The 27236-nt window shown below is 44.4% G+C and overlaps 1 protein-coding gene across 1 annotated transcript in view; it reads right to left on the reverse strand.

Moving 5' to 3' along the window:
* bcar1 (BCAR1 scaffold protein, Cas family member) overlaps positions 1 to 27236 on the reverse strand; it is a 75798-nt gene that overhangs the window by 9626 nt on the left and 38936 nt on the right. Inside the window, 1 exon segment of the mRNA XM_032524395.1 lies at positions 13844 to 14567. Within this exon segment, the coding sequence (XP_032380286.1) occupies positions 13844 to 14567 (724 nt within the window).

Here is a 27236-nt window from a genome sequence, read left to right on the forward strand (position 1 = left end):
TTCTGTGTGCAGTAATCTTAATGTGTAAAGTAACTAAAGCTGTCAGATGAATGCAGTGGAGTAAAAAGTAGATTATTTCTCTGCTGTAGCGGAGTAGAAGTAGAAGTGGCATGAAAAGTACAAGTACCTCAACATCTGGACTGAAGTACAGAACTGGAGTACATGTATTTAGTTACATTCCAGCGCTCCCTAACCTTTGGAGGAGAATGTATTGCTTCTTCCCCCCGACTGAACGCAGACTGAAGCTTGTTCAGTCTCGTTAAAACCCGCTGCTCCCAGCCAACCAATAAAAACAGAGCAGGGGTCCTGTCATCGCTGTCGTGGGAACGGGGCTGTCCTATTGTGTGCCTGTTTAAACTGTGTATTATATGGTTTGAGTGTAGAGTCAACCAGCCGGCCTGGGAAACACAACAACTGGGCAACACTACCCCCCCCCCCCCCCCCCCCCCCCCACACACACACACACAGTGTAGTTATCACAGCTAGATCCCTCAGTATCCTTTCATCATTCTCTCTTCTCTCATCCCTGTCATCTCAAGCTAAGCTAACCTACCAATGGGATATTGTGCTCTCTAGTAGTATTTGCCCAGCTCCACAGCTGACAGACACACAGACACACAGACACACAGACAGAGACAAAAGATAAGAGCGTCCAATTGACAGCATGTCTGTACTGATCTGCCTCTGCCTCCAACTCCCCGCCTCCTAACACGTTCCCTCTAGGCTCTCTTCCACACAACAATCTGTATTCTCTCCAGGAATAATTTCACCCGCCATTTTATTGAGGACAAATTCTTCAGAAGCTGAGAAGCTTTATTTTGCATCATGTTGTTTTCAGTCTAATTCTCAGTCTGTGTCACACACACTGTAAACATCTGCTTCCTCATTGTCAGAAAGCTTTCAACAGTATTGACGACACTTGGCTAAGTGCCAGATGTGTCCTGCAAATACACACACACACGTACGCACATGCACACACCACCACACACCCACACCACCACCACACACCCACACGCACGCCACACACACACACACGCACGCACACACACACACACGTACGCACATGCACACACACACACACACATTTCCCAGCCCTGTGTCAGATTGATAACTCGTGTTATTGATCATCTGTCTGTGTGCACCCTAGGGGATGGGTACACACTTACACACTCACGCTAATTGATCTGTGTGTTGTGTGGTGGTTGGTTGTTGGTTATGTGGTGGATGTGAGGTCCAGTAATAGTAATAGCCTGCTGAGCTTTTTAATCCCTTTAGGAGATCAGAGCTATGGACCAACGGTCACCAAGAGAGATCATGAGTATGTGTATGGTGTGTGGTGTGTGGTTGGTGTGTGTGTCTCACAACTGTTAACTGAACTGACATCATTTAATTTCATCGTAAGTGCTTTAAGTCTGCCGTGTGCGTTTGCATCAGTCTCTCTGCTTTAACTGTCACTAATGTCAACATGTCATCTCCATCATCACGAGACAGGGGGAAGGTCATGTCTGTTTCATCGGGAGATCAACTTTTCAAATAATTTATATCGTTCATTCCTCATTCAGGAAAGGTCAGAACCGGCGGATTCCCGTCTGGCTTTACTGACGACTTCAGCCTCGCTCAACTCCAACACGTGGACGAGTGCATGTGAACCCGAGCCGAGTCGGGGGCGAGGGGCCAAACGGAGGAGTTTTTATGCAGGTTTGTTAATACGGCCTAATGCAAGAGAACCATTTTTCTCGTATTTAACGTATGAATATGACGCATTCATGAGAGAGGGTTGAGTATTTAGTTTGATCCACTGGTTCCCCCGGACAGATCATGTGGACCACACTCCTCCAAGAGGTCACTGATAGACACCACGCCTGCTAACACCACCCTGTGTTACAGTTATGTTGGAGTGAAAACTAAGTTTGCACAGTTTAAACAGGTAGCTAAAAGTAATGAATAAATTATAGAAATAAATAGTTAATGGTCCCATGGCATGAATATTTCACTTATGAGGGTTTTTAACATCAATATGCATTCCCCCAGTGGCTAGAAATGGTGTTAGGTGTAAACCGAGCCCTGGGTATCCTGCTCTGCCTTTGAGAAAATGAAAGCTCAGATCTGGAATCTTCCCCTTATGAGGTCATAAGGAGCAAGGTTACCTCCCTTTTCTCAGCTTTGCCCGCCCAGAGAATTTGGCCCCCCCATGAGAGAGAGATATCATGGCTTTCAAACAAGCAAAGTGGCAGTTGGTCAAGGCCACACCCCCAGCCTCCACCTTGCCCCCCCCCCCCCCCCCTCTCCTCCTCAAAAGCTACAGACTCAGAAATGACACATACTAAGGACAGCTCATTGTGGGACTGGCTCTAGTGGCTGGAATTCTGCACCAAGGCTGAACTTTGGGAAAGAGACTTCAGATACAATATTAGGGGACCACTAAGGTCTATATAAAAGAGACTTCAGATACAGTATTAGGGGACCACTAAGGTCTATATAAAAGAGACTTCAGATACAGTATTAGGGGCCACTAAGGTCTATATAAAAGAGACTTCAGATACAGTATTAGGGGACCACTAAGGTCTATATAAAAGAGACTTCAGATACAGTATTAGGGGACCACTAAGGTCTATATAAAAGAGACTTCAGATACAGTATTAAGGACCACTAAGGTCTATATAAAAGAGACTTCAGATACAGTATTAGGGACCACTAAGGTCTATATAAAAGAGACTTCAGATACAGTATTAGGGGACCACTAAGGTCTATATAAAAGAGACTTCAGATACAGTTTTATGGGACCACTAAGGTCTATATAAAGAGACTTCAGGGGGTACCTCGGACCAAAGTTTGGAACCACTACTTTATACTACTGAGTTAAGTTTGAGTCTTATAGATCGGTTTCCTGCGGTTAGCTTCTTTCCAGGAACCTTTCTTCTGATCCTCGCCATCCTTTCACAGGTGTTCCCGTATGCCCCTACGTGTATTTTGTAGAATTGGAATAGACTGTGACTGTCAAGTTGATTCTCTGAATACACAGACAGGACTGAATGACAGCCAGCACACAGCTGTCACAAGTCCCGTTCATCCCTATTTTGTATGTGACATCACAGAACCTGGCCGGGGGGGGGGGGGGCGTGATCTTTCACATTTTGACCTACATAACCACCAACGAAATACTCTGTGTCCAGTGTACTAGAATAAATCTGCGGCCTCGTAAAGCTGCGTACTCTGACCTATACATACTAAAACCCTTCCAACAAAACTCATTTATAGGAACTCGTGAGGGAATTCCTAAGCATGCAACTACTGCACACACACACACACACAAACCACTCCACACACACACACACCAAACATCACACACACAACACTACCACACACACACACACACACACACACACACACACACACACACAAACTAGACAGAGTGTGTGGCACTAGCTGGGATGCTCACTCTTTTGTTCCATTTGTATGATTACGTCAAGCAGAAGTCATTGTTCAAGAGATGACCTTTGCTCCGAGCAATGTCCCTCCCTCCCCCCCCCCCCTTCTCTCTCCTCTCTTTCTTTCTCTTTCCCTGCTTTAAGCCGATGAGAAAGGACAGTTGACGAGAAACCAGGGCGTGGGCTTTCGGTCTACAAAACAAAAAGCAGGACAAAATCCCAGTTCGTCCTATCTGGTGGTAAACACAGCGCATTCTCCCATGAAGTCCAATCTTCCAACTTCAAAATGACCGCTGCAACCACACAGTGAAAAATAGACTTTCTATACATGCAGCTGCAGCGGGGAAAACATAAATCTTCACAGGACAGATGTGGAGTTGAAAGAGAAAATGGGGTATAAATAGAGAGAGGCCTAATTACAGCCGGATGGTTGGGTGGTGAGTCTGAACTGGAGGACGAGCTGCTTCAGATCCTCATCTCTACTCCTGCTTGGTACCAGCGGACGGAGGACAACGCAGCGCGTAGCTTTGCTGTGTTCTACGTGCTGAAAGTAAAGACTTAAATACATAAATATTTATATGTACGGGTACAAAAATGACAAATTTGAAAAATTTGTCAATATACCTTTTTTTTTTTTCAATCTATTCATTGGCTTTTAACACCAGCCAGTGTATACCTTTATCGTACGCTGGCAGTGCATTTTATTGTATTCATGTTATTGTACCTTATATTTTTTACTGGGCTTTTATTGTGTTATCTATTTATTCTGTATTATCTTTTGGGGCCGCACTTTGGAAACCTTGTGTTTGTTAAAATCGTGCTATATAAACAAAGTGGATTGGATCGAGTTACAGCCGTCTGTGTGTACAAAAAGGATGTGCAGTGGAAGATACTGTACGCACAAATGACATAAACAAACAAGTGGTTATATGCATCATGCACACATTGGTGTTACAATCTCTCTTAAAAGATGTGATGCTGCACAAACAAAATGTGATTCCCATCCAATGGATGGGGACAGACATCTCAGAGACGGATAAAGGTAGGGAGGTGAGACACATACAGTGTGTTTATGGGTAAACGGCACTTTAAATCGGATGTGTTTATTGTCAGACGCAACCACCGACAGAACCGAGGTTACTGCGACATAGATTTCAACTCCCTGTAACTCCTGGTGAAGTGTGACACTGCTGCTCGGGATCACAGAGAGAGAGAGAGAGACACAGACGTGGAGAAAAAACAAAAACAGTTGGAGTCACAGCCTTTGAATGCCATGCCAGCTATGTGGCCCCCCCCACACACACACACACACACAGAGGCACCAAGCGACAGTGCAGGGGTCTTAACACGGGGGGGGGGGGGGGGGGCATGTCTCCAAGTGAGAGCCAACACACTCTACCCCCACTAAATTGAACTGGATTCCAACACCACATGGCATGACTGGTGTGTGTGTGTGTGTGTGTGTGTGTGTGTGTGTGTGTGTGTGTGTGTGTGTGTGTGTGTGTGTGTGTGTGTGCTCTCAGACTGGCTGTCTAGCAAAATCCAGATGGACTGACCCACCTCGAGATTACAGGAAAGGACTGGTGATGAAATAAATATTGATTCATTAGAATGTCATTATATTGGTGTTAGCTAGGGGCTGTTGAGTTGGGAGCGTGTGTGTGTGTGTGTGGTGGTGTGTGTGTGGTGGTGTGTGGGGGGGGGGGGGGGGGGGGGGGGGGGGGGTCATATTGTTGGAAACATCTTGCTCTCGTTGAACGCTCTTGTGTGTTGGTCATTCCTACTCACAAAAACATCCACATTCCCAGAAGGTATTAACCAGCGAGAGGGGAGACCACCCTACACCAGACTCTATTGTCATTTGGGTTTATCCATCTCCCTCTCAGGAATGTGAACTCCTGTTTGAATGGGCATTCCAGACACTTTTTCCAATCTTTGGGTTGTCTGGTCTCCTTGTGTATAATGCTTGGATAAACACACTGCTGTTATGCACAATCAAGTTATAGACATCAATTTTTTAGGACAACTCGAGCTATTAGGATATGTATGCTGCTATAATATGTAAAATGTGTTGCTTTTGAAAATTGTTCTCCTAAACTTTGGCAATTAGGAATAAACACTGTTGCTAAACACACACACACACACCACACACACACACACACACACACCACACACACACACACACACACACACACACACACACACACACACACACACACACACACACACAATTAGTAACACAACTCCCCGGGAAATATTCCTTTGCCGCAGTTCAGCCGTGATAGAAATGATGAATATAAATATATGTACAAAATAGACATTTTATACATTTATATTTGACAAAATATACTTCATATTGCCCAGCCCTACTTCAGTCATATATGTGTGTGTGTGTGTGTGTGTGTGTGTGTGTGTGTGTGTGTGTACATGCGTGTGAGCACAGTCATCTCTGCAGATATGTGTGGGAGTGTGCCAGACAGCCGTGTTGACTTCATAAGTCTCCAGTTAATCTCTCAGCATGTGGTGCAGCCTCACACACTGGCAGACACACACACACACACACACACACACACACACACACACACACACACACACACACACACACACACACACACACACACACACACACACACACACACACACACACAAAAGTGATTGTTTTAATGCAATACAATGCAAATTCCACTCTGTCAGTATTTTAAACCCTGAGCTTAAACTGAGTGTGTGTGTGTGTGTGTCTGTCTGTGTGTTAAGATGGGATAAACTGTGACACGTGGCTGTTGACACACCCCTGCTAGCACATCCATGCCTTTGATGACAGCTGTGTCAGCTGACACTACTGCCTGACCGCCTGACCTCCTGACACACACACACACACACACACACACACACACACAAACACACACAGACACACAACCCAGATTCTGTCCCCAAACTCAATACGCTGATGAAGAGGAGGAATTGAAAGCTCCAAACTACGCATTCCAATGTCAACTTAAATGTAATGTATTTGATTACAAGCTAGTCTTGCCCGGTGGAGATGGCGGCGGCGTTGGGGCGCCCCGGTAGCTCAGCATGCGCCCCATAAACCAAGGCTCAGTCCTTACTGCGTGTTGCAGCAACGGGCTGACACAGTCAAGGCAGCATCTGTGTATTTATGACCAAAAAAGCTCTAGGAAAACAATAACACAGTAAGTGGACCTTGAGTTAATCTTTTTCCTTTTAAAACGGTGACTTCCAATATCAACTTTAACGCTAGTTAATAATACTGTCAATTCATGCACACACACACACGTGTAACTGGCGGGAACAAATTCCTAATCCATGTGCATGAATCAGAAAAAGGAATTGAAAGTCCAGACCCCTGCCAGACTCTGGAGAGATCAGGTCAAAAACAAGATGGCCCGAGCTCTCTGTGTGCTGTTCAACCGAAACAAAACAGAGAAATCTTTCTTTTCTTTTCTTTGGCTCACAGTTTGGGATTCCCCTCACATCGCCCGTGTTAGCACCTCTGTTGGTCTGTTGACAGTCGTGTGCCTCTGATATTTGCTGTCTGCCTCGACGATCTTACAAAGGGCCATTTGGTGTGTGGAGCCGAGCCGGAGCCTTCGTCAGCAGCTGAGACTCTGCCTCTCCATCTTTCTCTCTCCACGCTTAAACAAACACTGCTGTTTTCATCACTCTTCAATTACTGCTCATCTGTGTGGATGAAAGAGAGAGAGAGAGAGAGAGAGAGAGAGAGAGAGAGAGAGAGAGAGAGAGCCCGAGAGAGAGAGAGAGAGTGTGTATGTTGTGTGTGTGTGTGTGTGTGTCTTCCCTCAGCAGGAATTCCTTATCTCCTAATGACTAACTGGCACGGTTCAAGTGTGTGTCTTTGAGTGGGGGTTTGTCGGAGCGGAGGCGAGCGGAGGTAAGTGAGCGTAAGAACAACCGTTACATGAAGGGCATCGGCAAGGTAAATACAGTGCCGCACGCACACGCACGCAAGCACGCAGCACGCACGCACGCACGCACGCAGCACGCACGAACGCACGCACCCGCAGCACGCACGCACGCACGCACGACACACACACACACACACACACACACACACACACAACACACACACACCACACACACACACACACACACACACACACACACACACACACACACACAACACACACACACACACACACACACACCACACACACACACACACACACACACACACACACACACACACACACACACACACACACACACACACACCCACACACACACACACACACACACACACACACACACACACACACACACACACACACACACACACACACACACAACACACACAACACACACACACACACACACACACCACACAACACACACACACACTGACAACAGAAGGTCTAGTACAGCAGTTAACTCGGTCCTTTCTACTACTAATGGCTGGGGGAAAAAAACAATACAACATAGTATTGCAATATTTTCTGTGGCAATACTGTATCGATACACAGACGCCAAGTATGGATCTTTTACTATGTATGTGTTGGTCGTTTTGTCTGCTTGATAATTCCATTTTGCAGCAATAACATTGAAGGGATATGAACAAACAGAGAAATGTATCTGTGTCGATAAAACAGATAAGGACAAAGTTTCCTTTTGGGGACATTATTTGAAATTGTGAAAAATTAGAAGGTTGAATTTTTTTCTAACTTCTAATTTTTTTTTAAGATTCTAAATTGCAATATATCGCAAAATATTTCGATATGTTTAAAATCGCAATGACATCGTATGATGATATCCCCCGACTCCTTTCCTGGTTCTCCTTTCCATAAACAACATGAATGCTCTGCATAGAGCCCCGGAGAAGGTAGGTATATGTAGGTAAACATACACTAACCTCTGGGACACCGCTCACTCTCTCCCTGGGGAATACAGAGCCGGGGTAGGACGTCACTGTTCCATGTCCACTAACCCCCTTCAGAGGCAATTAGGATGCCACTATTAATGCAGCCGTGGCAGACAACACCCAGAGTGATGCATTGGTAGTGGCTGCTACAGGTTGCACTATTCATTAAAACCTAAAAATATGAACTTTTGGAAGAAACAAAACATGTACAAATGATTCCTCTATTCCCGAGTGATCTCAGGCAGGAGTGATGCTGAAACTAGAGAAGCTAGTTTTCGCCGGCAATGAATCACCAGATTCTACAGGCTTCTCCTCCAGGGAGCGTGATCTCAGGAGACGTCATGGCATTATGTCATGGAAGATCTTATGTGGGCTATAAATGGAAATGTTGGTGTAAGGGTGGGGCAAGAAGATATTGGTAGCTGCAAATTTTACTTTCTGTGGCATGTGTGCAACACCACTACTTTAACCATTCCTGTGACGGCCCCTGCTAGCTGTCGTCTACTTGTTCTAACGCTGTGCAACTGTGTTCAAGGTGTCTTCTGATGGATGGAGAAAAAAAAGGCCCCGCTTCCTGGACTTTGGTCCTTCTTTGCTCTCCCTACTCTGCCAACACCATAAGCCCTGCTTCTATTTTGTCTGTTCTATTGATCATTTTTGCATTAAAATCACCCAACACACATTTTACACACGTCCACTTTAACACAAGGGATGCTACTGATTTCCACACCTTATACTTTTGGTAAGAAATACTTCAAATCATTGGCATCTTGTGTATCTTCCCTGTTTTTTTCATGGCATGACAAAGTGGGGCCAAGTTAATAATAACATTCCCGGGTTGGTTCGACTTGTAGCTTCCGGGACTGTGGTAAAACGTTGCACATGTTGCTGCGTTTTGATCATTTCTGCATGAAAAATAACTTTAGTGACGATTTTAATGGGAATAGACTTATCGGGGGTTGACAGTTGCAAATTTCAAATCAGTCAAGTGAGTCAAGCTGTTGCATTTGAAGCAGGACGTTTTACATCCAATCACAGTAATGATGTTACTAAATAAATCAGACAATGCACAGGCAGTTGGGTGATATCCCTGCAGTGGTGGTCTTGACAGGTCCTGAAATAAAATCCCCAGTCCTCTTCATCCGAGCCGAGAGTGAAAATGCGACTGATTCCGAGCTGAGACTGAGACCTTCAAAAAGTGGTCTTGAGACCGGTCTGAAGTACCACAACACTGTGATATAGTAACTCCTAATTTCCACCAGTTGCGGAACGGCTGCGTCCCGACTCCGTCCCAGCTCCGGTGGTCCCCAGCCCTCCGGAGCAGATACGCAGAGCTTCCATTTTTTCCGGATGCCGGAGAGCTCCGCAGCAATTCCGGACACGGCAGATAGTGCGGGACACAGGTAGTCGAGCACAGAAACAAAATCCGGCTCATTTTCAAAATAAAATACAGCGTGCTCATGGCGGCTCATATCTCCCTGCACTACACCTCGAAAACAGCACAGAGTGGTTTCCCCTCTACTCCTCTGGATGGGAACAAACTGGTGGTGGTTTTGTGGTTCTATTCTACATGAATTCGCGAGATCTCGTGGGTCCTTGTTGTTCTGCAACAAATCCGGATCATAATTTTAAGGCAGCTACGGTGTAGCCCTTTTTAGGAACATGTAACCACTTGGGCTTTATCAAGCTGTTGAACAATAAGTCTGACAGGAAAATAATTGCCTATATTTTGATAAACTATTTTGATTAGTCGCTAAAGTAATTTTCCATGATCAGGTAAAACAAGACCTTTAAAGACATTACCTTGGACTATGAGAGAAACTATTGAATAATGACTATTGTGACATTCACTTCTGCTCGGTCTCCTCCACGTACAAAAATTGCTGTTAAAAGAGGTAAAAATATGATCACACACAATAACTCGCTGGTGCACAAGTAAAGCGTGATCTTGTTTCATTCCTATTTGCCCACATGCTGTTTCCCATCTTGAGCATATGGAGAAATATTTATTTTTGCAGTTTAAGTAACTGGAACTTAGCAGGAAGACATCTTGTGAGTTTACTACTTTATCACCAAACAGGGAAATAAAAAAATTCCTTACAAACTACAAAATGAATTGTCCTCATGCTAGAGTCCTATGGTGGCGTTTGATTTAATTTAAGTCTTCACACTCCATTTCCCAGTACCCCGCTGGACTGAAACAACCTGCCGAGCTGTTCAGCTTGATAAGAAGGAAGAGACATAGGGGAGAGAGCAGAGAGACAGAAAAGGTAGAGAGGAAGAGACATTACGGAGGACAAAAGAAGGAAGAAACACTGACAGAATAAACACTAGGCTCTGTGTGTGTGTGTGTGTGTGGTGTGTGTGTGTGTGTGTGTGTGTGTGTGTGTGTGTGTGTGTTAGAGTTTGCATGCAAGCGTGCGCGTCCATGCATGAGGAGGAGGACCAGTGAAATAATAAGATTGTTAATAATTCAGCTCTGATCTTGTGGTTGGGTGAGTAAGCACTTTACTGCGCCAGCAGATGACAGGCTGTGTGTGTGTGTGTGTGTGTGTGATGACGCTGATGTCGGGCCCAGCTGCTCCCCTGTTCCTTAACAAATGAACATGTCTGTGTTCCTCTGTCTGTCTGTCTCAAACTGCTTCATAATAAATTCATGTTCGGGAACCGAACGCTTTATCATGAATTCACAATGTTCTCGTGTCAACAGAGCTTCCCTCCAAACTGTATTTCTGTGGGAAACAATCTCTCCAACAGCATTATTGGACACTAAATGTGGATATGTGTTGAAAATACTTTTTTTTAGAACAGCTATATATGAATGTGGGAAGAGAAGCTGGTTGTCCTATTTTGGGACAGAGTGAGAGAGCATGCTGAGCACCAATGATCTTTAATAGGACGGCATGGCATTGAAAGAGTTGTAATTCACCATGGTGACACCCTGCCTTGAGGACACAGTCTAACTACATACAACCACAGTGTGGCACTGCACAGAACATCTTAGGGTGCTTTCACACCTGAGCAGTCTGCTGAATTTTAACAGAACGCTGGAGCGTTGGGTCAGATAGTGCAGTGGGTTTGGGGTGGTGTAAAAGCTCATTCAAACTCTAATGGGAACCAAACTGTATCCCTTCTCTTCCAAGTGCTTTTTAGAGTTCAGTTCACTTTAGTTGAAAGCACGATCCAACCCAAATATAGGCAGAAAACTCAAAAAAAAACAGAGCATACAAGCCTGCAGTTTCAATCTCACACTCTCACTCAATTTACAGACTTGTACATGATTTAAGAGATGATAACATTCCGATCTATAAGCTACTGTGAGCACACATCACTGGTTGTCTGGGTGACAACACATCATCCGTCCCTCATCAGGGCCGCCCTCTCCTTCACCCGCTGTCTGTCAGCTGCTCACATTGTTCGCCTCCTTATAGTAGAATATTAGCAACACTAAAGCAGAACCAAACAACCCAAGTGATTATTAGTTAGTTGTTGCTCCATCTTTCTCTTAATCCGTCCAACAAACCAGGGACCGTTTCCACCGTGTGACGCTTATTTGGGGCGGCTGTGGCTCAGTGGTAGAGCGGTTGCCTGCCAATCGGAAGGTTGGTGGTTCAATCCCTGGCCCTGCAGTCCCATGTCGAAGTGTTCTTGGGCAAGACACTGAACCCCGAGTTGCCTCCGATGCTGCGCCATCGGAGTGTGAGTGTGTGTGATGAGCAGGTGGCACCTTGTACGGCAGCCTCGGCCACAGTGTATGAATGTGTGGCAACGCTGCATGGTTCCTGAACTATGTAAAAGAGTGAGTAGTCGTTAAGACTAGAAAAGCGCTATATAAAATACAGCACATTATTTTAAATGATTGGTATCTGACAAAGTGCAGTGTGAGCGCTAACCCAATCAAAATGAAAAGTGCGGCAATTTTGCAACTTCAACTTCTGCTGGCTCATCAACTTAAACACGGCGGATGTGTTTCTCTAGCAATGATGACGCAGTGAATAGTGACGATTCTCTCGTTGTATCGCCTCGGCTCGATTGAAACCTCAAATGAGGTGGTAATAAAAAATAAAATAAGTACCTGTTAGCAGGTCCCAGGGACTTTTTTTGTCATGGAAAACCAAAAAAGGCGAGCAGAGTCGAGTAGGTGCCATGCAGTGGAAACACGCCATAATACAAACTGCGCCATGTAAAAACTCCCTGAATCTCTCCACTGACCCTGAGAATATAAGAGCCAGGTGAAGGCTCCGACCCTGTGGTACACCACTGCAGATCTAGGACTGTCTGGCAGATAGCCACCAACAGTCTGCAACCGTTATCACCCAGCACAAAGACCAACCTTGAGTTTTGTCTTTGACGGAAAATAGACGCACACCAGAAAGTAGTGACAATAGCAGGAAGTGTGTGCGCATGATACACAAACATCCACAGCTCGGGCCGGGAGCAATTACACTACATGATCTATTCTGCTTCAAGATGTTTCATTTAGAAACCGACTTCAACAACACATTCTCTCTCCCCTTCATTCCTTTTCTTCTCTGTTTCATTTCAGTTATTCATGTAGTGTCACACAAAACATTATTATCAAAATAGTTGGCCACAAATTTAATAGTTGAGAACTAATCTCTTAACTATGCAACTCTATCAAAGAAAAAATGTCATGTTATGGAAAGAAAAGAGACAAATTCCTCAATATTAAAATATGTCTTTGCCTGTCTCCTTTTATGTTTAGCAAGATAAAAACAGATATTGATTGAGAAGGCTGTTATGTGAAACATAATTAGTTATCTTGAGAAAGCCTGGGAGAGGAGACCAAATGCTCTGTACCTAAATACTTTAAAGATATTTGTTTGTATATACAGTTTTGGTGTTTTTTTCAAATGTTTTGCTCATTTAATTCATTTTTTCTTCTTTGTTTTGTTATTTATGTATTTCTCCACGCGATTTTTCTATATGCGAGACTGGAAGATGTCTGTTAAAAGTCCCACGACATGGAGCTCTTTGGATGATTTTATATAGACCTTAGTGGTCCCCTAATACTGTATCTGAAGTCTCTTTATATAGACCTTAGTGGTCCCTAATACTGTATCTGAAGTCTCTTTATATAGACCTTAGTGGTCCCCTATACTGTATCTGAAGTCTCTTTTATATAGACCTTAGTGGTCCCCTAATACTGTATCTAAAGTGTCTTTTATATAGACCACTATAGTGGTCCCTAATACTGTATCTGAAGTCTCTTTTATATAGACCAGCATAGTGGTCCCTAATACTGTATCTGAAGTCTCTTTTATATAGACCTTAGTGGTCCCCTAATACTGTATCTGAAGTCTCTTTTATATAGACCTTAGTCACATCTCCAGCAGTCAAATTTGCTGTGTTCCCTCATAAAGTGAAATGTTCATGCCATGGGACCTTTAAACCAGCTGGTGGGGTCTTGTAATCCCATATGGGATCGGCCAAATATTTGGCATGACACAGAATTGAAATAAAACTTTATGCATCCATTAATGTTTCGCCACAGATTTACTTCACTTCCATACCTTGCCCAGTGGCTTGTTGCTGTTCTCCCAGCTCCTCTTATCCAGGGAGGGGGGCACCTGGTACACATCCTGGCCCACTCCTGTCCCCCCGGCCGGGGTCGCTCCCTGGCCAGGCCCTGAGCCTACAGAGGGGGGCACCTGGTAGATATCCTGGTACTGTCTCTGGGCCCGAGCTTGGGCCTTGCTGGGGGGTCCTGGAGGGAGTCCGCTTGGGCCAGAGGGGATCTGGTACACACTTTGTGGACTGGGTTTGGGGCTGTGGGAGGGAGGCATCATGTAGATGGAGTCAGCGTTGGGCTGTGCGGGGCTGGGGGTGGAGTAGGCCGGACGCATCGGCGTGTACTGTGCCGAGTGGAGGGGCTTGTTGGGATACCCGGAGGAGGAAGTAGCGCTGGCGGCCGATGACGGAGAGGGGGAAGGTTGGGCGTAGGCGCTCAGAGGGGGGAGGGATCGCTGGGAGGAGGGATAGGAAGTGGCTGGCTCTGGCGTGGAAGGCGTGGCCTGCTGCTGCTGCTTGCTGTCGTACATGCCCACCAGGATCTTGAGGCGGTTGCCGGGGACGATGCCTTGGCGACCGTGGAGCGAGCAGAGCCACCAGCCATCCAAACCCTGCGTGTCCCGCTCCAACACCGTCATGATGTCCCCCTTACGGAAGGACAGCTCGTCCGGAGACTCCGCCACATTGTCGTACAGCGCCTTGGCGAGCACGTTCTGCAGGAGAAGGACAGGGACATATTAGAGACATAATGGACATTGTTGCCATGCACTGTTCGCCGCAGGAGGTCATTCTTTACATGACGTACATGTTTAAAGCAATCTTAAATTCTTAAAAAGTCTTTCCCATTATCACGTTGTACGCTCCTGATGATGTCATCACGTTACATGACAAAACCGCAATTTCTATTGAAGATTAAACTTTAATACCACCTCTACACGGGCGCCCAGATGGCTCAGTTGGTAGAGCGGGCGCCCATATATAGAGTTATATTGGTTGGTCTCCAACCTGCGGCCCTTTGCTGCATGTCCTTCCCCCCCCCCTCCCCCCCTTTCATGTCTTCATCTGTCCTATAAATTAAGGCTTTTTAAAGATACTTAGAAAGAGTATGTAGTATGTAGTTGGAGCCCAGCCACTGTGTGTTGAGCCATGGGGAGTGTGTCTGTCCTTCCATGTGACGAAAAGAGAAAACTACCAGCAACAGCTGTGCACATAATTAGAATGACAGCAACAGCCATATCCTAATTCATTTTCATAAATGACATGCATGTTACGTGTGTTAGCATGCAGCCTGAGAGAGGTTAAAGCAGAAGGACAATGAACTGCTATAACTGATCGAGCGTGGGTAAAATCTGGGATTGACAAACCAACATAAAACCATAAATACGGTTCAATCAATATGAGTGGGATTAACATTAACATTCTGACCTGCAGTTTTCCAACATTTAGTGAACAGATTGGGGATCCTATCACACTGCATACATTATCATCATTCATTTACAACACAGCAAACACACACACACACACACACACACACACACACACACACACACACACACACACACACACACACACAGCGTGCAAAAAGAAACACCTCCCTTCAGTCTCTTTGAAACTAAACCAATATTTGTCATCCACGTCTGAACTCGGCTTGCTTTCCTCCGTCTCTGACTATTACAGGGTAGTACGGCCTGTGCCGGCTAAACACACCCACACACCCACCCAGCCACGCACATATACATACACACACACACACACACCCACCCACGCACATATACATACACACACACACACACACCCACCCACGCACATATACATACACACACACACACACACCCACCCACGCACATATACACACACACACACACACACACACACACACGCACACACACACACACACACAGACTCACTCACACTCATGCACGCTCACATACTGTATACTGAAACTGGACTTTTCAGTAAAGTTATTTGAATTTTCATATTTTTCAATGAGAAAGAAAGTAGATGTCATTTTAAGAAGTTTGTATGAGGAAATTGAACTTTTTCTTTGCCATCTTTGAACCATGTCAGCTATAAATTATTATTATTGAAATCAGAAGCTCAAAAAACATAACAGGAAGGGGCTCTGGATGCTGGATGTCTGGACACATCTGCTGAAGAAGGATAATCAGATATGCGAAAAAGATTATTTGCCATTGTATTGCAAGAGGATATAAGGTATGATGTGGATGAGAACTAGACTTACATTGTACTTTTTCGATATCTGTCCTGTAGACGCATATATAGTGAATATGTAGAGTTTTGTTCTGCACGTGGGTGGTGCGCTGGGTTAAAGGGTGAGGACAAATTGTGTTTCAATGAATGTAAAGTGCTGAGAAATGACAATAAATTACATGAGTTTTATTTGGTGCACTTGGAATTACTCTGTAGAAATGGCAAACAAATCAATCTCTGATTAATTTCTGTGACATACACTGTGCAAAATCCATTCAATAAAGAAGTGAACTTTCTATGGTAGTGGAGACTTAGTTAATGCAACGATGGACTTTTACAAAGACAATAGTGATCCGTATTGTACTGCTACGTGTTGTCGGTGTTGTTTTAGGCTGTGCAATGAGACTGAGCGTTACTGTTGGGAGACAGATGTCTTGTTGCATTAAGGATGTGAGATGTGCTGGGCTGCATGTAAAGAGAGCTGTGAGTAACCAGCTGGTGTCCCTGAGGTCATTAACACCAAGGAGTGTCTATGTGTGTCCACTTCCTCCAGAAGTTGCTCCAAACATTCATTTCGCTTTGAGCAGTTATCCACAACAATAGCCAAATAGACCAGAAGCTCTGGAGTAGTGTTTCACAGTAAAATAACCAGAGACGTGGACTTGAGGGTGGATTCATAAGTGTGAATATTAGCCGTTATAATATAAAATAAGGTAATATTATGTCACGTTTCTGTCTTACTCTAAAGTATGCGCTGCAGTGGCAGCAGCGGAAACTATGGATGTCCCGATCTCGATCAGAGTACCGGATCTGAGAGGATTTTGGTCTTTTTTTAACTGATTGGGGATCGGCATTCACCCTTATACCTTACACCGACATGTGCATCAGGCACCTGACCAAGCTTTGCTTTGTGACGTGCTGTGGGGGGGGGTGGGGGGGGGGTGGGCTGGGGAATGTGTTGATCAAACAGCAACTGCAGCCGCTGGGTTACTCTGACATGGAGTCAGTGATTCACACTGTTGCACTCAGTCAGATATTCTGTATGTGCCTTATCTCTCTCTCTCTCTCTCTCTCTCTCTCTCTCCCCCCCCGGGGTTTCTCCAGTATCAGTGACTGTTTGTGCACACACTCCAGAGCCAACCAGCTCTGCTTCCAGTGGGAGTGCTGAACACACCTCTCTGGCTCGTCTCTGCCGTTCTCTATAGAGAAATATTGAACATGGTTACCGAGGCACTGTCACGGGTTTTACCCGCCATGTTAAGGTTAAGGTGCAGCCGCCGAGCCGTTCTGGGCACCGCCTAAACCAAAGGAATGCAATTGAAAAGACTTTTCTCAGATCTAATGATTCCAGTCGGACTTCTTTAGTTTTGTCTTTAAACTTTGTACGTGTTATTTATGTTACTTGCTTTAGCTTCTTCCAACATTTTAGACACAGATACGGAAATAATAATGGTCCAAAATTATGTGAAAAGCAGATGCAAAACTACCAAAGAGGCCCAAAACAACCCCAAAAAAATGAAAATGACCAAAAAGAGACACAACACGACTACACAAAGAGACAAAATCCCACAAAGAAACAACATCTATTGGCAAATAGCATTTTTCGAAACCCCCGGCAAATTCATTCAAAACTGTCACTCACACACACACACACACACACACACACACACACACACACACACACACACACACACACACACACACACACAACACTGAAGGATTGCACCAACACAAGGCCAATTTTAGAATGTCGTTATCTATAAAAATGCAGACATGGAAACGTTGAAATAAAAACAGCTCTTTATGAAGTGGACACCTGGGCAGGAATCACTCACATTCACACACACACAGAACACAGAACACAGAAATCCCCCCCGTTAGTCCATTCCAGAGTCCAGAGAAACAGGAAGTGCATGAGGATGATTCACACAGCCTTCTGATTGGAGGATGAGTCAGTGACTCGACCCCGAGCTCTCAGAATCACCCTGAATAACTTCTCATGCTCTCGCTATTTCTGTCTCTTTGAGTTTGTTGAGATTAAAGAATCAGCTCGAGTTGTAGAATCAAGTGAAAACAACTCCTCATTGACAGAAATCTCTCATGTCCTCTCAGCAAAACCAAGCCCACGCCAGCGGACAGGAAGTCACAGGGTTTATGGGGAAATCATTTATATAATATCCATCCATCCATCCATCTGGTGTAATCAGTTGCCTATATGCCACAATACTGAATCTATGTAGGATTTCTACATTCAAGATATTTCTTAATGAAATAAATTAGCCATTTAGAATACCAAAGACTATATTAAGTTCAGGAAAATTTGAAAAAAATGAATTATTATCTGCAATATAAATGCACATTTATCTTCATGATTGAACGCATGATTTGTTCTCTTTGAGCTATAATGATCCAAATACTATCTGAGTCTTTTTTGGATCCTTCTAGAAAGGGAAAGTTGTCTCATGCTCATCACTTAGCATAAATAAATGTATTGTGTTGATGTGTTGGTGGAAACGTACAAGGATTATAAAGACAACATGAGCATGCTGGACCATAGATGCCATTTGCAGCAATTTTAAAACTTGTCCCAGGTAAGATGGCCGCCACATGGTTCTATCCCAGAATGGCAAGTCAAATGACATGCCATATCTATTGTGTTATTAATATCTATGGTTGCAAAAACAGAGGGACTGTGGGAATCCTGGCAGACTGTAGGAAAGCAGAGATGTGAGGCTCCAGACCCTCTCAGGACAGAATATGCCTACACTTGCTAAATATTTCTATGCTTTCTGACTAGATTCCACAGCTGAGTGGTCTTCTCACCTCTGCTGAACAACTGCTGCATGCCAAGCAACATGCAGTGTGGCCCGGTCAGGTCGTGGGGACATGTTATTGGATCCAGGATGGGTGAGGTGCTTCTGATGTGTTCGACTCAAACAAGAGATCAGCTCAGACTCCGATCCAACCACAGCGACCAGAGGATTTTATAAGAAACACCCATTCGGCGTGCAGCGGAGAGATTTTTGACGCCTCCCAAAAGCGGTTTCACCCAGCCCCAGAAGAAAATCACCAGCGCCGAAAAGTTAAGAACAGAGAATAAAAATAACAATTCAAATCCTCTCGAAACGTCTCAAGAGATGTGTCAAATTGTCAGACATGACAGGTACATGCCTCAATTTCTGTCAAATAAGGTAACACAGACTCATCCTTTAGTGTACGCAGACCGGCAACGCTAGCTGCTGTGCGTTGGTCCATCCTCATATCTAAACCAGAGAAAGTAACAGTCATTAATATTAAGAAATGGTCCCAGTATGGTTAAGTTTTGGCACCAAAATGACTTATAATAAGTTAGGCTTGGGTTAAAATCAGTACATTTTTTATGTTACTTCACTTGCGGTTAGGCATGTGATGCAGAACATGATGTCTGTTTGTCCCATGAAGTGAGATTAATTTGCTGTTTGCTTTCCAGACTTCTGGGTGAAAGTCCTGTTTGTTCAACCCATCCACCACTCTTCCTCACACTTGCTTGAACAAGCAACTTACAGTACGGGAGCGTTACATTTTGGATCAGTTCCAAAGTTTCAGACCTGTGAACACCTCTGAGAGACACTCACATGTTCCATCCGCAGAAAGCAATGCAATGAAAAAAATGCACACAAGTGAATTAGAGTTGACGCTTTGACTTTGGGTTTGCAATGTGTAGCCACAAATGTCTTAGTATTCAGTATTTATACCATAGAATAATTAATGGACAAAGCATGCAGTTTGGCAAAGTGCTGCAAATGCATAAGTGCCTTAAAGCTGCATTCTGTCTGAATTCCTGCAGGGGGGGACTCCTTAAACCTGATTTATATATGATCTCCTGGAGGGGGGGAGACTCCTTAAACCTGCATTCTATCTGATCTCCAGCAGGGGGGGAGACTCCTTAAACCTGCATTCTATCTGATCTCCAGCAGGGGGAGACTCCTTAAAGCTGCATTATATCTGATCTCCAGCAGGGGCGGACTCCTTAAAGCTGCATTATATCTGATCTCCAGCAGGGGGAGACTCCTTAAAGTTGCATTATACTGATCTCCTGCAGGGGGGACTCCTTAAAGCTGCATTGGTATTTGATCTCCAGCAGGGGGGGATTCCTTAAAGCTGCTTTATATCTGATCTCCAGCAGGGGGGAGACTCCTTAAAGCTGCATTATATCTGATCTCCTGCAGGGGGAGACTCCTTAAAGCTGTATTATATCTGATCTCCAGCAGGGGGGGACTCCTTAAAGCTGCATTATATCTGATCTCCTGCAGGGGGAGGGGGGGACTCCTTAAAGCTGCATTATATCTGATCTCCTGCAGGAGGGGGAGACTCCTTAAAGCTGCATTCTATCTGATCTATGCACGTTGAATTTAAAAGGTGAACTTTTATCGGGCACTTTGAGTACTAAATCCACAGTTTCATCCTCTAAAAAGCCCAATCAGCTGTATGTTGACATGGCTGGACGCCTGCGAACATCCTCGTCTGCTAATCAGCGTGAGAAAGCCGTCAAGTGGACACTTACTGGAGTCCAGTCAGCAGCGGCAGTCTGGGAGTGTGGAGAAATGGGAACTCAGTGGGAGCTAAATCACATTACCCAGACCTCTCGGGATAAATCCCTGCACAATCAGGCCCCAACAATGTGGTGTTGCCACACTGACTGGTTGCTGGGGTAACCGGCTGCCGCCAGGCGACACCGCCACACCAACGGCGTTGTGTCGTCAGGGAGATAAAAGAGAGAGAGAGAGCAGAGGGCTGACAAAAGAGATGCAGAGGAGAGATTTTTTCTTCTTTTTTTTTTACAAATCCAACACACAAAGTGATGCTGGAATCATTTATCACCATTCGGCTGCTTTTCTCTGTTTTATATCATGACGTCAGCGTAGACAGACATTGAGATCTTGGGAATATCTGACATTTCAGACTATGAAAAATAATAAGCAGATGACTGATTGAAAATGAGCTGATGCCGTCCTAACAGCATGTGATTGGCTGGCCTACTAAGGCATGTCTGTGAAGTGAGCTGCTGTTAGATTAGATACTTCATCACAGGAAGTGGCAGCATTAACCATATAATAACGACTAGTTAATGTGATATGCATTTTTTGTTATAACCGAGACTAAAATAATTAGGTCTAGGAAACATAATTTTTGTCAAGTTGTTTTTAAATAGAATATCTAACCCCTCCAACTGCTGAACAGGGAAAAAGAGAGAAAGAGAAAGAAACTGAGAGAGAGAGAGAGAGAGAGAGAGAGAGAGAGAGAGAGAGAGAGAGAGAGATGTCCAGTGAGGAGAAAATAATGTGAACAGCTGGTGGAGCGAGCTCCGTACAGACAGGTCGCTCATCTGTGTCCGTGTGTAAGTGTGTGTGTGTGTGCGTGCCTGTGTAAGTGTGTGTGTGTGTGTGTGTGTGTGTGTGTGTGTGTGTGTGTGTGTGTGTGTGTGTGTGTGTGTGTGTGGCGCTTAACATCCATTGTCTCTTGCCTCCTAGTTGACCCTTGGGGACAAATACTAGCTTGCCACATGAGGTTTTATGTACCGTGTATGTGTGTGTGTGTGTGTGTGTGTGTGTGGGTGTGGGGGTGTGTGTGTGTGTCTGTCTGTCTGTCTCTTTATGGCACCCTCTCTGTGTGTTTCTCTCCAACTCAATTCTACCCATGCTGCCATTTCTGCAGCAGTCACAACTCATTTCTGCTCTTTCTCTTTCTTCTCTCTTGTTGTTCGTCTGCTCTGTCCATCTGCCAGCTCTCCTGCAGTCAGTCTCCAGCAACAGCTCAGTTCTCCCTGCAGCCTGGAGGGAGCCTGGCTGAGCCGAGGCTAGGCAGAGCACAGTGGGACTGGTGTCAAAAAGTGTGTGTCTCAGGTGAAATCTCGGTCCACAGTAACAGTAACCTGAACCACGGGAAAAACAGCCGACATCTGGTGAGGAGGGGGACAGACAGCCACCAAACCATAATGATATGACTGTACAGATTATTGTCAGCAGCTGTTTATTCTGCTGCACCAACATTTAAAATGAGCGATCACAGAGAACTTAACTTCAGTGCCACACACTCGCCTGGGCCTGGACCCGGACCAGGCTGGGTGCTCTGCTCTGCCTGTTGAAACTCCATCAAATCCTGGCGCTTGACTACAATGTTTGCCATTACATGATTAATATTAAACTTATTTAACCGACTGTTTGCATATTTATGTCTTGCGTGTACAGTCTAGAGCGGCTCCTCTCATCCCGACAGTCGGCAAAAGGTGTCCCTAACGACAAGTAGCACAAAACTAAAGATGCAATGTGAGCATAACAGGACTTGTGTTGGAGCTGTAATGGGTGATAAAACACACATACACACACATACACACAGACACACACACACACACAAACATGCAACGATCTGTCTCCCCACACACAAGATAGAAAACAGTCATTAAAAAACCCAGAGTGCATGTCCTCCCACAGCGTGCGTGTGTGTGTGTGTGTGTGTGTGTTCTGTTGTGTATTTAGTTTGCCTCAGGTAGTTTTTACTGTACTTGACTGTATTTGTGTGACATGTCTGACCTAATGTTTTAAGTGAAAAAAAAGAACGTAGCACTTGCTTTAAATGCCAAAAATAAAAGATCCTCACACAACCAGACATTTGACATTTTTGCTTGACTTAAACTATATTTAAGATATACTATATCCAAATAGTTTCATATAAACAGACCACTTGAAAGAGCTTCAGTACGTATAGTAGTACCAGCAGTACCAGTAGTATACACTACGGGTCAAAAGTTTGGGGTCATTTACAAATTTCCATTCCACTCCATTCTAGACAGAATACCAGCTGATCTGAGTGGGGGGGCTGGTCTTTAATGCAATATCTATATTGCCCATTATCAGCAACCATTCATCCAGTGTTCCAAAGGCTCATTCTGTTCACTAATCTGATAACATTTTAAAAAACTACCTGAGGAAACATTGGAGAACCCTTTTGGAATTATGTAAGCACATAATGTAATCTGATTACTGCCCTGGTTAAAAACACAATGCAACTGATCTCAGCTGGTATTCTGTCTATAATGGAACTTTTGGCCGGCAGTGTGTGTGTGTGTGTATATATATATATATATATATATATATATTTATATATATTGTGTATTTTTGATTCCAGATCTGTTGAGCATTTAATTCCCATCTGGAAACCTTTGGAAATATCCACTAGAATGTAAAATTAACTTCTGTGGGATTGAACGTTTCAGTGTTCCAGTAACTTCCCCCTGTGTCCTTGTGTAACAAACTGTGTGTATCATTGCATAGCTGAGGTGTGCGAGCCTAGGCCTGTCCCCCCCCCCACCCCCCCCGGACTCCCCTCTTTCTCTTTTCATACACACAAACACACACACACACACAAACAAAGACACACTTACTACACCATTCCACTGTCTCCACATACAAACACACAACTATCCTATTACCTCACATTCCAGAGGTGTCACCACACACACACAAATCCAGATTCTTGAAAAAACAACAAATCATGGCAATCCGTTTCCTCTGTCTCTCTCTCTGTCTCTCTCTCTGTCTCTCTCTCTGTCTCTCTCTCTCTCTCTCTCTCTCTCTCTCTCTCTCTCCTAGCCTCCACCTTTTTCTCCTTCAGTCTGTCCTTCAGTCTGTCCTTCCTTTCCACCCCTCCCTCTCTTCCTGACCTGGCACGTCAAGAGTTGTGAGTGCAACCGCTCCTGCAGCCAGGACACTGACGCTGACAGCATGTGTGCAGAGTAGACTCTCTATCAGTCACCCATCATAATACTCCCTGCTCTGTGGGATCACGGATGTGCTCTAATGTTCTATGGTCCGAAATCGAGCTCGGAGGTAGACCTTAGTGCTGGGGATTCTGAATGTATGAAACTGAAGGAGAATGATCAAAGTGCTCGTCAAACCTTAAGGTTCAAAGATCCTCCACTGATGTTGTTGTTCATCCCGATCAGTTTAACAGCTGCATCGTGTCTTCTGTGGCTCTGAATAACCCTGATAATAAGTCCAAACAGTTCTGGAACAATCCAACCTTACACGTCACTTCACGCTGTGATTGGCCAGGTGTGTGGGGGTGAGACAGTAATCTGGGTTTGACTGTTTCCTGTGAACAACAGAGTGCAACACTGTGACTTCCAGGAGAGACGGGGTAAAAAATGCGCACCCTAATGCCCATATTTAAAGGACACGGTGTCTCGCCTCCACCTCCAAGAGGGACTATTCGGAAAAGCTATAAACACCTCCGACATGTTCAGTCTTACGAATTAACTCTGTTGGAGCATACCCAACCATTAGGTAAGAAACTACGGAGTTGCATTATGGGAAGTTAGTTGTAGTTTCCAGTGACTTTAGAGTAGAGGCGTCAATCTCATTGTAGACTCCTAGTTTGATCTCAAGTGGGCCAGACCAGTACACCATTCCAGAAAGATCAGAAACTGTATCTGCCACTGAGGTTCTTGTCAGTTTGGTGTTGGCAAACACAAGTTGATTGTGCTACGACAGCGTTTTATGGCCCAACGTAGGAAAGAAAGAAATAATGTTATCAACCCGAAAAAGGGGGGTAATAGTCTGAGAAAAAAACTCTAGAATTTCTAAGATTAAAGTTGTACATTTACGGAAAAAAAACTTGGATATTCTACTTCTCTGCAATTTTCACACTTTGCAAAGTCATCCAGTGGGCCTGATCGGACCGTTTGGCGGGCCAGTTCTGGCCCACGAGCCCTATGTTTGACCCCCCCCCCTGATTTAGAGGTTTACCAATACTAGGGACTAAAAGTCAGGGTATATAAATATTCTACTCCAATCTTTTGCAAAATGCAATGCCAAGACTTTCCCTAAATGTTCATCACACCCATTAGAGACCCTGTTTGTGGTAGATGTCCCTCACTGTCTCTGCTTGTGTTTTTCCTATAAATTCATAGAGGTTTTCATTAAGGCAACTCTATCCAAATGGTCCCTGAAGGCCCTAATAGTGCTTTCTGATAGATATGAGTCATTCCCCAGCTGCAATGACAGCACAGAGACTCAGACCCAGAAACGTTGACCAATCAGAGCAGACTGGGCATTTTCAGAAGAGGGTGAATGCAGACAGGATGAGAAAAATAAAGTGTTCTTGATGTAACATGCCCTAGTAGAAACCCAAAATAAAATTATTAACCTGAAAATGAGCATGATATGGGACCTTTAAGGTTCCCACTATAAATATGTCAAATCATAAATAGACATAGATGTAATGGGCAAAATCTAGCTTTTCCTAGCCGCCCCAGCTTTAGGTGCCCTGCTCGGTGCTGCTGCTTTAACAAGTGATGATCCCAGCTGAGGAATTCCTGCCTTCGGGCCATGACTAACAGCAGGAACAACAGCAGGGATTGTGTAGCCTGGAGCACAGGAGAGGCTCGGGGGGGGGCGTGGCTTGAGTGTTGCTTAACCTGTTGACAGACAACCCTGGTAGGAACTTCTGAATAGCTCGCACAGACACACACAGACACACACACACCTGTGTTTAAGGGCTTTACTAACCTGCACTTATACAGGTAGCAAAGACTTGAGCTAAACCCTCTGATGTGTGTGTGTGTGTGTGTGTCAGTGGCAGACAGATTACACTCTTTACTTCTCTGCCCAAAACATACTTCTAATAAAGTTCAACGCACAAAACACAGAAGCTGGAAACCACAGTGACACGGAGCAGCATGAAAAGCATTCGTCAATATCCTGGAACACTATACCTCCGCAGAAAGGCTCGGGAAAACAACAGACCAAAGGTGTACGGCTGAAAATGGTTCCACAACAACAGGGGCATAAATCTCCCCACCGGCGAACTGTGACACTTTGATCACTCACACAAATGTGTTGGGAAAGCTGCAGCTGAGACTGCAGTGTTGACTCTATGATTCAGCACTGAGCGGGGGGGGAAAAACATCCAGTGATTCATGGCTTGTTGTTGTCTGCTAACTGTACGGTGAGGATGCAGGTATACACTGAACACTCTACTGGCAGAAAGCTTTAGCGTCCTAACCCCTTTAATACATGGAAGACTTGGAATTTAAACCCTCAGCATGGAAGAGAGGCCCTTCATTTTTACACCTTAAAACTTAATAAAAAGGTGCCATGTTAGGATTAAGAGGTACAACTTTAAATTCCAGCCGGAATTGAGTTTGCTCGTCACTGGACTGAAGTGAAGTGTCAAGTCACTTAACCCTTAAAGGGTTTGACACACTTTAATATTATTTATTTGATTAGGACAATGCCCATTGAGCAACATTTCTGTAAATGCACCAGTGTTAGCCAATTGGCTAGTTTTCAGCTGTAGTCCTACCTAGCACCCGGGGGAAACCCACGCAAACACGGGGAGGACATACAAACTCCACACAGAAAGGTTTTTTTTTTTTTATAGCCAAAGTTTTTTTTATTGTTATTATTATTATTACTGTTATATTTATACTGTCTTCCTCTTTTTTTGTCTCTATACTGTATTCTTTTTGCTAAAACAGATGCTGGAAATTTCAATTTCCTTGCTGGAGTCATCCCAAAAGGATTAATAAAGAGAAATCTTAGTCTAAGTGGACCGTGGTAGATATAGACCATGTCCAAGTCGTTATTCATCTGGCAGATTTCACAGACCCAAGAGACCGTTGTGTGACAATACTATTGTCATTTTTTCACATTGTTGGTTTGGAGTAGTTATGTTTCACAACGACCTGGTGGTTGTGAGGCTCAAGATGCTGATTGTATTAATGCAACATCATCGACTAATGGATCAGTACTCAACTGTTCAACATTAGCCAACTATAGGGATAATCAATGAAAGAAATGACTACAGAAGTTGAGATTGTGAACTGTTCCATCTGAGCTGTTGGTGCTTACAACAGCTGAGAACCATGTGGTGCACTTAAAATCAATCAATGAATCAATCAATGTACCTAAATAATTGATGTTGCTGTTTTGGGCATTTCCACACTCACGGACATGAAGCTTTCAAGCTTTCTCTCTATTATACGTCTCTTCAGCATCATATTTGTAATCTTGGAGTTTACTAGAACAGATTTACATGCTTTGATGTCCAATAAACATCTTATGCCCATGCATACTGCTGCAGCTCCTCTGTCTGAAACCCTCTGTCTGGGATCTTGGCGCGCCTTCCTGGAA

Source organism: Etheostoma spectabile, chromosome 8 (assembly GCF_008692095.1).
Source record: "Etheostoma spectabile isolate EspeVRDwgs_2016 chromosome 8, UIUC_Espe_1.0, whole genome shotgun sequence".
NCBI lineage: Eukaryota > Metazoa > Chordata > Actinopteri > Perciformes > Percidae > Etheostoma > Etheostoma spectabile.